This window comes from Suillus plorans (assembly GCF_016647745.1).
Source record: "Suillus plorans strain S12 chromosome Unknown HD556scaffold_1, whole genome shotgun sequence".
NCBI lineage: Eukaryota > Fungi > Basidiomycota > Agaricomycetes > Boletales > Suillaceae > Suillus > Suillus plorans.
This window is the reverse complement of record NW_024537385.1, coordinates 1,856,312-1,874,454: the sequence shown is the minus strand read 5'-3', so window position 1 is coordinate 1,874,454 and position 18,143 is coordinate 1,856,312. Positions and strand designations below refer to the sequence as shown.

Sequence of the window (18,143 nt, the reverse complement as noted above, 5' to 3'; positions counted from 1 at the left end):
TTATGACTGGCTCTTCAGCACATAAAAGAAGTCAAGTTGAAACACTCTGTACTTGACCCACACGTGACCCACCCATATCCCATGACGGCGCTAAGTCACTCGAATATGGCATTGGAGCTCAGTCTCGGAGTCTGACAGTCCTATTCATGAGGTACGTGCTTCTGTATTTAAACATCTCAAACAAGCTAGCATGGTGAATAACTGTCAGCTTAGAGGGTGATTCTCTCGTGATCATTGATCATCCCTGATCAACATGCCTAACATGCCTAATATGCGCCTTTTTTGCCTGTGGAGAACAATCACGAAATACATGTCACCTGGAACTTCCGATCACTGGGGCCAATTATGCGGAGCCTTAACCTTGTCGTCCCGGTGGTCCCTTATATTCATCTCGGTCGCAAGTCAAATGCTTGCACGGTGCTTGCTTGCCATGACTTCTGACATTTCTAAAGAACACAACGGCTCCGCGAATGCACATTTAAGCATAAATATCACAAAAGTAATCATTAGGACAAGCCCCAAGTTGCCGGCATCGAACCCCCAACTCATGCGATGTGCGACTAAGACATGGTCGGTGAAGCATGGTTCACACACACATTTAGCAGTTCATTCTGTTTTAGGCGAGAACAGGTCTTCCAGCTTCTTGAAGATGCCCATGGGGTTGACGCATGACCGGTTTGACCTCCCACGTCACGACTCGCACTATTTTCTAATAATAAGATCAGATCAGTAAGGGTGAGTACCAGTCGGTACCTGGCTACGTGCATCGAGGCAGTATTTTGGTTCACTGATGGACCTCACATGAAGAAGTCCACGTTTTACTCGTTGCGCCACTGTTCTGCCCCAAAGATAAGATCGTGATATAGCCGCTGTCCAGATGGATGCAGTTGATTATGTGCTGTTGTGACCCCTTTCGGGCCAAGGTGCCTCGGCGGATGCCCTATCACAATCAGTCTGACATCCAAAAATGTAGTCATCATATCGTGAACTCAAGAGCAGCGCCTCCAGTTAGATCACAGGATACAGGAACTTTGATCCGAGTTTGTCGAAAATGCGCATCAGGAACACCGAGACGGGTAGTACTGAAATTCCGGCCTAACCAATTTCACACATACCAATATAACTGCGGTGTGCGGCTGAAACACGTTTTAACAGGAACTAGCGCCATTGCGAATCGAAGGCCTTCAACAACGAAGGAAACAATAGTCCATTGTTACCGAAAGGATGCTGCCGCATTAATGCGTATCGCTTATTTACGACGTATGTACCATTAAGAACATTCCGTTGGTATCAGTGAGGAGAGGAGCCGATTCTCCAGTTCCCTGAGAACGTCACCGTTAAGGAGAGGACATATCTTTATCCACATGAGATCTGATGCAGAGTCGCAGAATATTGCCAACGTTCACACCTTGTGGTCGACAAAGTGGGCATGAGCTAAATTGACGTGAGAGAGGATGCAGAGCATTTGTGACCACTTTATTCTTGTGGTCGTTGCTGATGGTAAACAGACAAAGCCATAATTAACTTGAAGGAGGAACGACCACCTTCTTTCTGCACGGTCTGGCTACCCAGAGAACCAGGCTGCTTACATTGGCTGGTGATATTACGATCAAGCTTCTGTTGTAAAGTTGTATGTACTGGGCACATCCCGGTATTCGAACAAAGGTATTGAGCAAACAAATCATTTCGGGGTTGGCTAATTCGTGCAGGAGAGGATGGCATGAGAAAAGGAGCAGGAAGTCGGAGAAGTCAAGAGCTAATAAAAATCTTGACGTTTCATTCAAATTTAGCTCTTGCTGCGCTTGAAGCTTGAGGTGAGGATGTGTCACCGTTCAGGGTTCCGCTAATAATAAAGTACCTGGATGGAAGGGTGGACAACCTTGTGAAGCGCTCGGAAAGTGCCACCATTCTATTCAGTACTTACTATTCAGGGGTTCATTCACAATGCCACTTTGCATTCGGAGCCAGGTAGACCGATGACGTTACCCACGCAGACACTGCAGGGCTCAAGTATCTCGTGAATGCTCGTGACATGATTGTGATTCGGATCTAGCAAGGCTTATCGCATTTGACGAACCTTGGACTGGCCTATGGCCGGCGACAGGTGTCCACAAAAGATGAGTACCTGTTATGATGACTACGTATTCGCAGCTGAAAAGCAAATCTTATTAGTGGTGACAGTGTAGGCAAGTGGAGCTGATTTCCTAGCAGAGAATTGGATGGCAAGGGACATGATTGATAAATGGAACCCTGCCAGCCGAAAATGGAGGGAAGATGAGGGTAACCGCGATAGAAATTCCATCGGAAAGGTGATGAAACTAGATCATGCGGAATGCTTAGTATCCAGATGCTACGGAACCGTCCTGGCCAACGCACCTACTCTAGAGATATTTCGATGAGGTTGGCAATCTTTGGACGTGTCACTGGATGCGGCCGCCGGTCCATATCACTCAAGGACCTGTCAAGTAATGGATTAAGGCTACTGGCTGGTAGAACTTGTCCATGACTGCGTGGGGATGGAAATCGATAATATGTAGGGATAAAAACTCGGGGGTGACGCTAATGCGGCTGCCGAGCAGGACCAGAGGGACATGAATCAGTGCACTGGTAGACGGGCAATACAACAAAGTCGTGGTTTCCCGCGGAAAACCTGTTAGATGGGAGAAGAGCGCGGGAGTGTGAGTCAACGTCGATGCTCGCCGAGTGCGTGGTTAAACTGATTCAATTTGCAAATTTTCAAGTTACGTCTGCAATTTGGCCAAAAGTTTACGACGACGCGGTGATCTTTGTTAGTAAGTAGGAACGAAATCGGCAGCAAGTGCGTACGTACTTTCAACGTGGCATGCCAGAATCAATGCATTGCGGACTTCCTCTTGATTTGCCATGACTCCTACTAGTAGTAGTCGCCCAGTTATTTCCCATGCAAAGTAGCAAACTCGGTAATAAAACGCACCTCACTTAAACCTGGATACTTGAGTACTGAGTTTTGATCGAATGCTTTTCTCTGCATGTAATGACTAATCTCGACCTAGTACTATTTAACGATTTTGTTTTCCAGGAATTTTACTTTGAAACCATTAATGGCTTAAGCTTGGCCTTATGTGATCCCCAGATTTTCTGAAGCAAAGTTCTATGATTGATGACGCAACTAATGCATATCATATCATATCATATCACCCTACCTTGGTATGTCCTCCTTTCAAGTTAAACTGGATTGTTGACTTGCCAAGAAATTTCATGCCAACAGACAGCCCGACCTTCTGGCACAGAGGCGGCCCGGGAAAGCGACAATAATGCCATTGGCTTCTCGCGAATTGACTGCAGAGATTCAGAACACCGCTCTAACATAATTTCGTTTTACAAGCGTCGACTAATGTCACTGAGTTCTGGGGTTCATCAGCGCATGACTAATTGCCATCATTACACTCATCATTTCCCCACTTTGCGGATCGATTGCCTCTCACATGCTGTCTTCAGTCACGACTCGCTAGTGATCAGCCAACTTGCTCGTAGAAACAGAATCCTCGAACTTTGATATAACCCGGAGCCTGCGATTCTCTCAGATCAAGTACTAGCCATCCAAGTCAGCAAATGCGCAGACACCCGCCCACACCTGGTCAACACCTGAACGTCCTGCCAACAACCTGATAATCCTAGTTTGAGTCTATCATACCCGTAAGCTTACCTTACGCTGACAGAGTCATTGTTGGCAGTACTCCGCCAGCCTGGATGTTCTGAAATCAAGTCATTTAGGCCACCTTGCACTTTTCCTGATGCGAGTAGCGCATTTGCTCACACTCCAAGTTATAGGACAAAAGCGCCATTTAACGTCACTCTGATTTTGGGTGATTAATCACGCTACATGTCCTTTGCGCATGGCGTTCATCTCAGCTGGTGTTCTGTACATGCGTGGAATTGGACCATCGGAATTCCTATGAATCAAGTTCAATTAACTACTTTTAACTTCTCTGGCTGCATCCTGAATTTGAAGTTCAGCCGCACCAGTACACTGAAAGACGATATTTGATTATGCAACGCAAAAAAACGTCGAGGCGACAAGTGGCAGGACATCTTCTAGGAAAATTGAGTCTGGCACTGCAATATATGGGATACCTACTTGGTACCTGCACACAGGCTCAGCGTATCAATCAGACTAGCAAATCTACATTCTCAGAAGCTCCTCGAGGCTTCTCATCTTCCCAAATGCCCTCCGTCCCAGTGGTTTCGTGCGCAGTTTCTGCGCTCGACTGGGGTTTCGTTGCCTCATTCATATTTTTCTTCGTAAGAGCATTTCGATAGGTGCTTCTTGAGGCGAGCAGCCCGAGAGCGCCCATCACGATTGCGTGTGCTCCAGCATAGAATGCATAGTACTTAATTTCGGGCTCTCTATGAGCGAGGTGCAGGAAAACAATCCCCATGCTACAGCGAGTTCGCAAAGTCAGAAGCTACACGCGAGAATATTCACAATTCTCCACGGAAGGTACTCACCAAAGCATTGCCGCGGCGCGGAGGCTACATGCATCAAATTTTAGCTCGCTAAGAGGTGGCTTATTGAGTAGTGGACGTACAGGTGAATAGTGATGTTCCGGCCCGGCTTAGGCTCGGCTTCGAAGGGCTTAGGCTCACAAAAATTCAGAGCCTAGGCCGTGAGCCCAAGCCAGCCCAAAGCCGGGGCTTGGGCCCAACCAGGCCGCGGCTTTTGGAAGCCAATAGATGCTCATTAGTGTAGGCTAGTAGTAACAAGCAACAGCGTGAATACAACGTATCTAAACGTCCATCTCAACATCCGACATGTCCTCGGCATCATCACCCAAAAGCATCATGTCCCAAGCTTCTTCTCCATCCACAACATCACCAGTCTCTGCGTCCGCTTCCGCTTCTTCGTCATTGTCGTCCAGGTAATCCAACTCAACGAGAGATGATGGTTGAGGCTCCCGGAACAGAAGATCGTGTCGTAGCGCACATTTCACAGACGGCGCTGATGGTATGGGAGAGGTGGGTGGAGATTGCGTGATTTCGGTAGTGGATGAAGTGGAGGTATGTTCAGCAGCACATTTAGCAGCCTCCGCAGCGTGGAACTCGTTAATTGCCTTGGTTTGGGATGGCAGTGCTGCCTGCTCGGCATGCTGAAGAAGGGTGGCTGTAGGTTTCGTTTTGCGCACGGGACGTGCAACACGGTGCTCGGCATCTGTGTTTGTCATGGGTGGGTAGCAGGTAGGGATGTTAGAGGGACACGTACCAACATAAATCGATTGAAAGATAGTACTGGGTGCGCAATCACGCAGACACTTGTGAAGGCGAAGCACAAAAGGCTTTAAATTTACTAAAAATATCGATTTGCGCAACTGAAACCTGGTAGAGTGAGTTATGTCAAACTCGCAAAGCACAGGACATAGTGCTGGCAGCTCACCGTGGCTTTTCCGTAGCAACAGACAAGAGATAAGGCCTTGAAGGAGGGTGAATTGCTGGATATGTTGGACAGTGCAGGACCATCTGAGTTGAAGCTGATAAAGTGATGGAAGTCAGAAGCTTAGAAAGACAAAAATAGAGTCGGGAAACGTACCTCCGGTGAGTGCCACTGAACATGCCAAAGCCACGGCTTAGGCCGCCGGCTCAGGCTTTTCGAAACTCAAGCCCAGGCCCAAGCCTTCCTCAGGCCGTGACTTAGGCCTGGGCTGGGCCCGGCTTATTTGGGCCCGGCTTGGGCCGGCCCAGGGCCTCAAGCCGAGCCGTGCACATCACTACAGGTGAAGTATCGTGGCGACAATTGGATTCAAGTTTGCGACTTGCATCTTGGGCGTGAAGTGTAGTAAGTGGGGAATACATATTTTTGTTTTATGTCAGACGAGACGAGGCACTGCCGTTACTAGAACAGTATCTTGTTCACGAATCCTGTGTTGTACCTGAAGGTCCTGAACATGTGACATCGTGAGTCCGCAGCCTTGATGGCCAGAATAGCATTCACATCTGCATTAACTTGAAGTCAGTCAGGCTGCTGTCCAACGCCTCGACGGCCTGGAGTGTATATAAGTATACCACTCAGTCACGATCCTAGCATCATTTTTCACCTTCACCAGTGCAATCGAACAGTATCATGTCAAACTTACCCGGGCCTCCATCATCGACTGAGAAGTTGACTGTCAAGAAAGTATAACGAGCCACCGGTGTCGGTAGTCATCAGTAGTGATACTCAAAATAGGATTTGAAAACTCGCTTAACACGCTTTGAACTCTCGGCTAAAAGCATTTCAGAGAGTTCGGCTGTTGAAGGTCAGACCGGCATGGTAAGTGGAGCTTGAAATCTTCATGCCTCCTGCTCGTCGTTCTGCACGACTCAGAGTGAACTTTCTCGTTCGTTCGCCCATAATGGACGACGACGACATAACATCTGATGGACCGCCTCGCTCAAAAACACCTAGGGAATCAACTGGACCCCGGTTCACTGTTCAGTGGTACAATGATCATGGACTTACTGATGTGCTAGTGAATTATCTGAGTACTCACCCTGCCGATTGCAGGATTTTGTTTTATTCAGATGGAAAAAAATCCATGGCTGCTACTGGTGCTGATAGCCCCTTGGGCTCAGACAAGGGGCAAATTTACGGTGGTCTCGCCAAGATCATCTTTACAGATCACCCCAAGTACAGTGCCGCATATTCATCTAATCCCAAAAAATTCCGCGATGCTGTTGGCAGTCGCATCACCACGCACGTCCTTTTGTTTTTTGTTCTACTAATAAAAATTCTAAATTTTATGCAGTCTCAGGAACAAATACAAGAAGGTCAAAGCATCATTTGGCAGCACGGGCGCTGGGGTGATGCCAACTGAAGGGAGTCAGGCAAAGAACCTGTTGGGTGAGTCCTCAGTCTCGATTACTTGGTTATTGGCTGATCAATTGCTGTAGACGCAGCACTTTTGGAGCTGCCATGGTACAAGGATCTTGATACCATCTGGCACTCCAATCCTTCGATGGCTGCGACCACACACTTGTCAAAACCAGGCGTTGATCACGCCGGTGCCCTGTATTCCCTTGTTCAGTCGAATAGCGGGGCCGGTTCCTTTACATACTTCGGCGCCACTCAGCAGCCATTGCATCCCCCCAATGTTCAGCCATTGCATCCCCCCAACATTCAGCCATTGCATCCCCCGAACTTATCATATCCTGCGCCCCTGCACTACGCCCCCCCTGTACCTCCTAACGCGAATATACTTGCTGGCAGCCAGTATCCACCAGTGGTGCTGCAATAACCCCCTCCTGCTTTATCCTATCCCCCTCCTGAAGTCCATCTTCCTGGCCTTCCGTTAGATGACGATGATGCTGAAAATACTTTTTCATTTGATAGGCGCCTGGGGGATCCTGCCGAGGACGACGACATGATACTCGATGACGCTTCCCCAGTTGCAGGGAAGAAGCGTCAGCTCCCCTCAATGCCATCTCCTCCTCCCAATGTTCCAGAACCGTTCGAGGTACCAGCAAAAACTCCGGCATCGGCATACAACAGCCGTTCAGCGTTTAGGGCACAGAAGCCCTCAAGCCATGGGAGCCGACGCAGACTGCCGTCAGAGATGTCATGCAGCGCATCGACACCATCATCGACGACGCGCAACACTACCTCGTCGTCGGACTTCCACATGTCCCCGACACCTGAGACCTCCCTTCCAAATAGCGCCGGCAGCTCGAAGAAGAAGAAGGTGAAGTCGGACGTGTCACAGCAGGTGGGACAGGTGAGAGACGAGATTGAGAGCATGCACTCGGACACGATGTCGCGCCATGACAGCAAACACCTTCACTTCCTCGCAAAGCTCGAGGTTAAAAGCGAGCATAGTCGCGACACTAAAAAGTATGAGTGGCTTCGTTCCAACCGCGAGCATGAAGCCTCCCAAGCCACTGTCACCCATCAGCACATGCAAGAGGTGAAAACCACCGAGATTCGCCTTTGTGAGACGGACATTCGTGTCCACCAAGCACATTCAGAAGTACTCGACAAGGAAGCGGAGACTCTGCGACTCAAGATTCAATTCCACCAAATGATGCAGGCCAGCAAGGTGGCATTAGATGGAGGAGTTGGGTGAGTTGTCTCGTTGTCTTTGTCATCATCATCTCGTTGTCTCTGTTCGTTGCTCGCTGTCTCTGTTCATTGCTCGTTGTCTCTGTTCGTTGCTCGCTGTCTCTGTTCGTTGCTCGTTGTCTCTATTTGTTGCTCATCGTCTCCATTTGTTGTTGCTTGTTGTCTCTTACTTGTTGATGTTGTCACTATGCTTACATTTGTGTTGTTGTTACTATGCCCTTTGTTGTTACTGTCATTGTTATGTTTGTTTTCTTTTGCTGTACAGGTGTATTGGTAGTAGTACATATATAATCAAGCACTATTGTTGTCATCCTTCCCTATGGTGTGCATTTGAGTGAGGACTGTCAAAGAGTGCATCCATCAACCTTGCTCTAGCAGCTTGTCCTGGAGTGCCCTCATAAGTTCTGTCCCCAACAACTTCTTCACCATCTGGATACTCAACCTCTTGGTCAATGCAATCTTCCCCCTCTTCACGAGCCCACTTTAGAGAGCTCTCATATGTCCCATCTCTCTTGCGATGCTCGATTTCAAAGCGAATAATCATGTTGTGCAGGATGATACAACACTTGATCCACTACATAGTGAACTCAAGGTCTTTCTCAGCCTGAATTCTGAACCGGAGCTCTCGAAGGGACTGGAACCATCCCTTCAAAATAGCAAATGTGTGTTCAACACGAACACGGATCTACAAAAATTCAATTTACTGAAATATAAACCTCAAAAAAAAAATACCTTAGAGAGATGATAATTAAAGGACTTGTGGTCCTTAGTCAACCGACCATTGCGAGGCTTCTTAAAAGGAGCAATACACCATGGCTCCAATGGGTATGCACTGTCTGCCCAAACCCAATGACCATCAGGGAGAAGGTCAGCATGCTCTTCATAAAGATGAGTAGATCGAAAAGCAAATGCATCATGGACACTCCCAGGATGACCAAGAGAATAATCAACAATGAGAAGATTATGCGGTAAAATGACTGCCTAGAATTAAATTAATTGTTGCACATGAAGATTAAAAAAAAAAATACCTGACAGCCAAGGGAATATTTGGATTTCCTATCATAAAATGTCTCACTGAAGTAACCAGGTTTGGTGAAAAGATTCATAGTTGAGCCATCAATTGCTAGAAAGCCACCCTTCCACTCTGGGCAGGTATGCGACTCGGCAAATTTGTGAGCCAGGTCAGCATCCTCAGAATTATCCGCTGGGAAGCAGATAAATTGATTGTGAGCATCAAGCACTGCAATCATCACATGATTAGTGCAATTAACCACAGACCCAACACTCACACCTGCCCATTGAGCGACATCTTCAAGAGTAATAGCATTTCCATAGTGGCCAGCTCGATTCAAAAAAATGGCAAGTTGAATGGAGACAGGGAGCTGAGGATTGTTGGACTGATTTTGGAAGATGGGATGATCAGAGATAAAATCGAGGATGTCATCGAAGATCTCAGGGTTAACGCGAAGTTTCTGCCGAAACAAGTGAGGGTGGTGTTCTTCGTGATGAACCAACATGTGAAGCTGAGGTGCTCGTGGGGGAGGCTCATCGGGCTTATGGAGTACACAAGCCCTCTTAACCTCATCACGAAGAGCATTAATGGTGTCACGGAGGCGGTCATAAGGCACAGCAATGTCATCAGAGGATATAGAATCATCACTGGAAGAATCTGAAGCCTCTGTCATAGGGGAGAGGGGGGAGGGGGGGGAAGGCGAGCTAAAAGATAGATTGATTGAATTATCATCATCCAAAGTAGTGGAAAGGGAGTCCTCGGAGTCAGAATCGCTCTCAAAGTCAGACCAATCGTCCAGGATATCCTGGTACTGTAGCTTGGCCAGGGAAAGTTCGGCCTGGTCTACAATAGCCAGGAGTTCTTTACGGATGGATGGTTGAGGCATGGTCACAATCGGGGAGTCGAGGAAATCAAAACTCCTATCCATTTGTGTATATGTGACGTAGTTTGTGGTGGAGTTTGAAATTTTGGAAAGTTCCGAAGTTTCATCTCGCAGTGAGCATGCTGATGCCATCGTCGACCTCACCATCCAGCCTCAATGCTCACACACAGCACTGAGCAGGACATCAAATTTTCAGGTGTCATCAACCCAAGGTAAGTATTTTTTTTGCCTCCTGTAAGTTCCAGCTAACATATTCACCCTTATCTTACAGGAATTCTATTCTAGTGCCGGTCCCACACATGACCAACAGCGGCTCAATTTTACCGCCAAGCCGCTGGTTCCTCACTACCCCCTACACCTTCTACACTCCCCTTCTTGAGGGATCGACTCTGCACTCATTCCAATCCAGCCGGCTCAAGGCATGCTTAGGTTTATGCGACCCCTTATGCCTGATGCAGTCTTTCAACTGCCCCAACCTGTACTATGCCGCAGTACAGCCTAAACCGTCCACGAAAAAGAAGGTGGTTCAAGCCATTGCTGGTTTTATCAAGTCACAGCATGCTACCCATACTGGCATTGTGCACAGCTTCTCGAAGTCGGAGTGTGAGGAACTTGCTGAGCAACTGCGAAACAACTATGGCTTATCTGCCAAACATTACCGCACCGGTATGGGCCCACAAGAGCGCAGCACCACTCAAGATCCATTATCCACTCAACTTGAGGCTTGAGGCGCGGCATGCGGCAGCATCCTGGAAAGCAGCTCGAAGGTAGCCGTACTCTCCACAACTATAACATCGTCTTTCACTTTACCTTGTGTCTCTGCAGATTCATGCAGATCTTTTTCATGTGTCCTCCTCCCCTCAGCACTTATTTAGTCCCTCCGGCATTCACTACCTACAGCTGATTTCATTCTCATGCGGACTCCCTTTTTTATGAATGTTAACATTCAAAATACAATGTATATCTACTATGGGTTGCTTTTTTTTACTTGATGTACGACTTCCCCCTATGAACATACACTTTGAAAAATCACAAGTGTTTGAATCTCCGACTTCGTGCCGACGTGCGCTGAGCATGTTTTGAGCGAGTTGAAACCAACTTTAACCGAGAGTTCAAAGCATGTTAAGCGTGTTAAGCGAGTTTTCAAATCCTATTTTGAGTATCACTAGTAAATTCACACATTTCTTGACCTGCAACTTGCCGCCGGATAATTCCCAAAAAGGAGCGGAAAAGCCATTCATAAGAACGGTGACATCAACTTGCCATGAACTTGCCACAAGACGATTATAAGTCGAAAAAGCAGGTGCCTCCTCTTGACTTCAACTTTTTCCAAACTTATTTTAGCTTTTTTGGCAATTATTTTGTTACTTATTGCTACATTGCGAGCCGTGCTAGTAGCACAATTCAGAGATACTTATTATACTTATTTCACACTTGTTAAGATCATAAACACAAAACAATGAATTTCAGAGGGAGTAAATGATATAATGAGTACTAGCAAGCAAGCGGGATAGAGTAAGTAGTGAGTGAGTGAGAGTAAGTAGTGAGCAGGAGAATAACACAAGGGTCCTAGTGGATGGAAGTTGTCAGAGAATGTGAGAAGCTACAGGAAGGTGCGGCGAAGGTACAAGAGTGGGCTGCAGGAGATGTTATTAGTATAAAAAAGACAAGAAAAACAAAGACTTACTCACATAGTACCTACAGGCAGGACATCATGGCACCATCAATGTCCACCAAGAAGTTCGAAAGACGAGATCATGCACTGGCTGAGAGCAGGATATGGCTGTGGTACCATCAGAATCAGGTAAGCAGATCAAAAGATGAGATCATGCATGGTCTAAGAGTGGGATACGGCTGCAACACCATCAGCGTGGGGTAAGCAGGTAAAAGGCCATGTAAAAAAACAAAGTAGGTTAGCGTGGTGAAGCAGCATAAAAAATACACCCACCTCTCCGGCTTACCAGAGAAAGATGCCGCAATTCCAAGACAAGTGTTGTGTTGAAGAAGATGGAGGGGCAGAGCAGTGGAAGAAAGCATTGTCGTGTCCAAGGACGACAGGTGTTTTTTGAACCGTGGGAATAACACCCACACCCATATATCTAGTACAGGAATACATGGGTCACAGGCTACCTGCCGCGGATTACATACCAAGTTGAACTACTTATTTTACTTGCTATACTTATTTTTGTTTTGAATACTTGACCTAACTTTTCTGATCTTATGCTACTTTCAGCACTTGTGTGTCATATGCTTCCTTTTTTGACTTGTGAAAACAAACAGCCAAGTGAATAAGTGTCAATAAGTTAAAAATAAGTTTCAATTTTTGAAAAAAGGTCTGCCAAGAAATGTGTGAATTTACTGATGTATTGTTCTCCTGTAAGCAATCAGATCATAGAAAGGATCTGTGATATGAAACTGACCACTACTCCTTGACAGTTCTAATATCATCAATGGTTTATGGTAAATCATCAATTTCTTCTTGACTACAATGATCTAGAATTTGCGAGTCAGCATTGTAATCATTTTTATGTATCTTGGCTCAACCATTCCAGCACTGAAACCATATGCCGGTTATGTTTTTATCTACACACTCGGGGCAAAGACCATGTTTCCCGCTGAAGGTGAGGAATCTTGACTATGGGTGAGACCACTAAAAACCAAAGGGGGGCTCTACAGCAAGACCTGGATACAAGAATATGACTTGACCCAAAGGACAACTACTGAGAGAAGTTCCTCACTAATAAAAATGGAGGGAAACTCTGTCAACTAGATGGGTGCTAAAAGGCATGAGAAGATAACACACGCAAAGGTGCGCAAGAGGTGCGCATGAGCGAGAGGTGTGAGGGTAGCGCGTGCGTTTGCGGAGGTGTGCTTCAAGCGATAAAGGAAAGAGTCTTCAAAGGGATAGCAGAAGCGCAGGTGATAATTGATAAGGAAGTATAATCAGATTTCTAGTACTGAGGTGGAATATACACTTTTCAGTATACTGAGATAAGGGGAAAGTAAAAAAATCGTCCTAAGAACCCACCCTTCTTTTAAGAAGGGGAATTGCACCCGAGAATAACGCTATGTGGTGCATCCAAGCGCGGTACCGAACTGAGTAACTATATCAATACTAAATATATTCTAAAGCCTAAGATAGGTGTTGTTACGCTTTAACAATGAACCCCCTTTACTACTAGCCATAGGTTTACAAGGTAGATTGCTAAGGTCAAGTTAGAGAACATACATGGTATCTACAGGTATATAAGCATGATGTTGAAGCGGAGCTCCAATATAGAATAGGAGCCTGAATGGTAATCGTCCAATGGGAATAATCGTAGTAAGAGTCGTATGATAATGTGGTGTGGGAATTAGGTAGAATGTTCTGTGATGTTCTGTGAATAAGTGAAAAGGTGATAAGTGACGAAGTGAAGATGTGAAGTGGTGAAGTGGTGAAGGGTAAGCCTAAGAACCGTAACAGGTGTTCTGTATGTAAGCATGCACATCGGACCAAGGATACGTCAATTCAATGAGATTGATAAAAATAATGCACCAGTAAATCAGCGAGGACATAGGACGGATGGGTGGACAGGAGCGCGAAGACCTGGGGTGAGGTGCACGGATGCGTGCGTGAGGTGCGAGTGCACGTAAGATGCGTGTGAGCACAAGTAAGGCACGCGCTAGTGCGCATCTAACTGATCCTATGGATGAGAGCCGGAACATATAGGGGATTATGTGGGTAAGGGTCCGCATATTCAGCATAGAGACGCGCAAGTCTCTACAATGTCTTGTTTCTTTTTCATTGCATCCATACTGTTGGATTTTCTGGTATTGTTACTGACCTCACAGAAGTGCTTTTATCTGAACATAGCTTGGGGAAAGTGTAAACAGCCACCCACGAACAACCATGTTATCAGTCATTGGTATTTGTCTGAATAACTGACTGTGGAGATATTTGATTTTGTAGGTGTTTATCTATAGATAATCTATCTAAGAAGACAATGCACCACTGGTGCTATCTACTTTACCTGCTCAATCTTCAAGTCCACCTTCATTCCTTTGACATTGAGTCTTCACAACCCTCTATCAGTGCTCATTGGATGCCATCACACCAATACAAAATTTGGTTTGCTTCCACTTTCTACAAGACAGTCACTTCACTCAGTCAGAAGCCCTTGTTTGCTCGCTACTGGATTTTAGGGTTTGGTTTGTGTTTGAACATAAAAACATACTGAACCTGACCACTTGGTAAGTACCATACTTTTTCATACTACCTCATTAACAATAAGTCACTGACAGGTGGCGAGGCGACCAGCCTCGTCACACAACTTAGACATTTCACGACATCATTGCCCAAATGTGAACCAGCACTAGTGCCATATACTGACAAAGCCCAGTATATTACATTCACACTAGTCCCTGACGACACATGACTGATACTACAGTACACTAGGAATATAAGACGAAGGCCACGACATGGGTGAGTATAATCATACTTGTTCTTTGACTTCTATGCACTAGGGTCTTTTTGGCTTCATTCCCCTTCAATGATGCAAGCCAGCGATAGTGCCAACATTACCGACCAAGAGCAGGACCCAAGTGCAGCCCTAGGGGAGAAAATGGGAGGGAGGTGTGAGAGGTGGTGTAGCAGGCAGGGTGAGGACCAGTGGATACCCTACTATATCATCTCATATCAACAATTCACAGCGATACCCATTAATAACTCATTCAGTACTATTAGATCTGTATCGATACCATTTTCTGTGCCAAATAGAACAATTTTTGACCGCATATATTCAACTAAACAGAATGAAAACCTATCAATACACCAAAAATTTCTCTTGACCTCTATCTTTTGCATCTCGAAAAGTGCCATTTTTTCGAAAAATCTCAAAACACAACAATATAATCTATAGGTTCTATTTTCTTCGATCTATATCGACATGTATCTGCCTCTTTCTTGTCGATTTTCACTGGGTCTCACCATCCCAATCATACTCAAATTTATTATCTTTAACATATCAAGGCCAAAAAATGTCAGCTTCTGCAACTCTTTCTGTAGATCCAGACTCCGACGTTCCAGAAGACATGTCTGAATGCTCAGAAGTATATAATATAGTGAGTACTAATGAGAGTGATTTTAACACTTGCACACTTGCCTTGAATTTATCTATAGCACAGACACCATAATTCACATGACTGGAAATTCAGCACCTACATTGCATCAATGCCAGAGACTTCAGAGAAAGCAATATACTTGCTTGAGATGGCATGAGCCGATGTAGAAACAACAATACTGAGAGGAACAAACAATGCTCCTGACTGTATCTGTAAATGTTGTGAGGTCGCGCATTGCCTAGTCTGCTATACTTGAGACAACAAGTGCGTTCGACCCTAAAGGGGAAGCGAGTGCAGCAAGGATCTGGTAGTAGGCGCTGAAGGCGCTACTGGTCGGCCAATGCGAAGCACGGGAAAGCGCGCAGGTACGCGCGAGGCGCGGGAAAGCGAAGGTGCGCGTGAGGTGCGGGAAGCGCGCGCGCGCGTGAGTGGAAACAAGTGAGAGTAAGTGTGAGTTTGCTTAAGTGGTGATATGATGAATAACAAGAGATGTGAGTGCGAGGTGCCAAGGAATAGATTGCAACTATATTCTGCTAGGTAGTAAGTGGGTAAGTGGGAGGTAGAGTCTAAAGTTCGAAAGTTTCTAATAGTATGTAATGCTGGCGCTTATATACGGCGCCTAAGCGCTGTCACGCGGAGCCGAAGCGCTACCGAGTAAGGTATATAAAGCTATATGTAAGTAAGGGTCCATGATATAAATAAAGGTGGGATGATATGTAAATAAGGGAAATGGAAATACACGCACTAGAGAACTTGGTGGACAGTGGATGGATGCTTCTGGAAGGCTGGCGCTATAGGTCGATCAAGCGCGGGAAAGGTGCGCACATGGCGCGCGTTGCACGGGAAAGCTGTGCCTCATATAGGGATAGCTGCAGATAGCACACAGAGTGATGCTACAAGTTCGTGCTATGTACTCCCTAGTGAATATTGCCATATCATGCCATGAGAGGCATGAGTCTCTACACCGATCTTGAAGTTCAATGTCTCGAGATGGACCTTGCTAAGTGAGTTCTTCATCAATTTTCAATGCAAAAACACCACCTACTTCTCCAAGCAAAGAAGGTGAAGATAAAATTTGGAGATGCAGAAGCTAATATAGGGTGTACACATGCTCACTTGTTGAGATGTGGATTTATCTGCTCAGAGTAGGCAATAGCATGGGTATGGGTAACCCATGTGGGTCACAGGTATGGGTACTGGCGGGGATGGGTATGGGTATATTAGTGATCATAGGTTTCTACCTGTAAATAATTTGTCCATACATATTTGCCTCTGTACATTTTATATGTTAGCTACTAGTATGTCAATTGAAAGAATATCAAGCTGTTAAACACATTCTCCGAGTGTCTTTTATATTATATGAATGAATAGTGCTGGTACTCCCTCCTAAGCTTAATGAAGACGAGCAAAATATTAATTTATTTGTGAATTTACATTACACTCTGTCGTCACTCTGAGATCTGAGCACTGAGCAGTGAGAATCTGTGTGCTGTGTGAGACTGTGCCGCACTGTTAGCCCTGTGTGCTCTGTGCACTATACCACTGTGGGGCTGTGCCAGTTGTGTTGCTATGGGAATATTGTACCCAAAACTGGTAGTTTGCTGATGTAGCATGGTCACTGTTGGTTTTTTTATCCTACTCTTATTGCAAAAGATACAGACTTCCTGCTGGGGCTCTTGACTTCAAGACTCATTTATCTAATGATTTCCCTGAAAAAGTGCTGATGGAAGACCACCATGGTGGGTTCATGAGTGAAAACTGACAATGAAAGGATCACACAGTGTATTCTTGACCCAGAGTTCAATATATGACCAAAATCTCAATGCAAATCTGGAAGGATAAGTACAATAACAATATAATTCTTTCCAAAGGTCTTGACTTGGTTGAGGAAGAAAAAGAGCAGATTACACATTAAACTTTCAAGTTTGATCCTAATAACATGGGGAATTAGGAAAAATACAAGGCTGAGATTCTTTATTGTGCTTATTCAAGTGATTGTCAGAGTCAAAATATATTTCTCTTGAACTAAGCAGGTTCACAATCTGTATAATGATGTGTCTTTTGCATTAACTCATGATTCATCACATTCCACCATTTTGGATTTCATAGAATAAAAATGTTGTTATTGGCAGGTTTTAAATCTGGTGACAACTTGACCAAGACCAATGAAGATCAATGTCTGAGATGCTGTCTATGAGCAAATATTCAAGACACGTTGTAGCACTCAAGCTTGTGCTAGGCTCATATTCAGTTATTTCATGATCCATGTCAAATGCCCATCACATGATAATCACTTCCTGCTCAACCCAATGCTTTGACTAGTGGACCTGATGTTTTGGCCGCTGAAGGTACAACAATTCAGATGGTGAGTCTGAACAATGTTGGGTCTTGCAGAACCTAGCTGCTATTCGACCCTAAAGGGTTTCTGGACCAGGCTCAAGGCTCAGAGGAGAGGAAATATCATGAAAAACTGCTGAAGACTCAGACTCATACTGATAACTGGTGAAAAGATGATTCCCTTATGTAAGCTACAAAAGTGCCAACATAAGGTAAGGTAAAAACAGTCTCTACAAGCCCAGCCAGAAATGAATCCCTACACCGCATCGGACCTGATATTTTCCCATACACTTGTCCTCTCCGTGTCCTATCCTGTCTTGCTAGCCTCACTAGGTGCGTAGTTGATTATTTTACACATTACTCACATCACAGCAAGCGGTATTACATGTTTTCCCATAGTCCACAGCACCTCATGTTAGTTTACATGTACTTTGGACCTGAAATATTCCGCCACTACTTTTGCCTACAGGTTCCGCATTTCTATGTACTTACATATATATTGGACTGACCTCAAGCATCATTCATTATCCAAGTAGTAGGGAGCTGTTTCCCGACACTTAGTGGTCAAACCCAATATTTCATAGTTCTTAGTTGACATTGCGAATATTACTGCTCTTTCTACCTGAAATACCCGTCATTATTGATATCTATGCATACCGCTCGCTTTCCCGACATTTGCTATCACTATTCTCCGTAGTCCGCTGAACCTGAACCTGAAACCCACTAATCCGCTAACCTGAAAA

General features: G+C 45.4%; 3 protein-coding genes across 3 annotated transcripts; 2 read left to right on the top strand and 1 right to left on the bottom strand.

Annotated features, from left to right (window-relative positions):
• The first annotated feature begins 3,727 nt into the window (after window positions 1-3,727).
• HD556DRAFT_41534 (uncharacterized protein) lies at window positions 3,728-4,517 on the top strand. Its single transcript, XM_041310538.1, has 2 exons — window positions 3,728-3,943; window positions 3,997-4,517. The coding sequence occupies exons 1-2, from the start codon at window positions 3,863-3,865 to the stop codon at window positions 4,297-4,299; spliced, it is 384 nt and encodes a 127-aa protein (XP_041167992.1). The 5' UTR covers window positions 3,728-3,862; the 3' UTR covers window positions 4,300-4,517.
• Window positions 4,518-4,584: 67 nt separating this feature from the next.
• On the bottom strand, window positions 4,585-5,744 carry HD556DRAFT_1522646 (uncharacterized protein). Its single transcript, XM_041309200.1, has 3 exons — window positions 5,411-5,744; window positions 5,240-5,352; window positions 4,585-5,188 (listed from the first exon to the last, which is right to left on the bottom strand). Exons 1-3 carry the CDS (start codon window positions 5,584-5,586, stop codon window positions 4,767-4,769), a joined length of 711 nt encoding a protein of 236 aa, XP_041167991.1. The 5' UTR covers window positions 5,587-5,744; the 3' UTR covers window positions 4,585-4,766.
• Window positions 5,745-6,305: 561 nt separating this feature from the next.
• On the top strand, window positions 6,306-8,072 carry HD556DRAFT_1436066 (uncharacterized protein; the record flags this gene model as incomplete). The annotated part of the gene is made up of 4 exons (XM_041305505.1): window positions 6,306-6,718; window positions 6,759-6,853; window positions 6,904-7,222; window positions 7,343-8,072. 4 exons carry the CDS (start codon window positions 6,306-6,308, stop codon window positions 8,070-8,072), a joined length of 1,557 nt encoding a protein of 518 aa, XP_041167990.1.
• Between the last annotated feature and the right edge of the window lie 10,071 nt (window positions 8,073-18,143).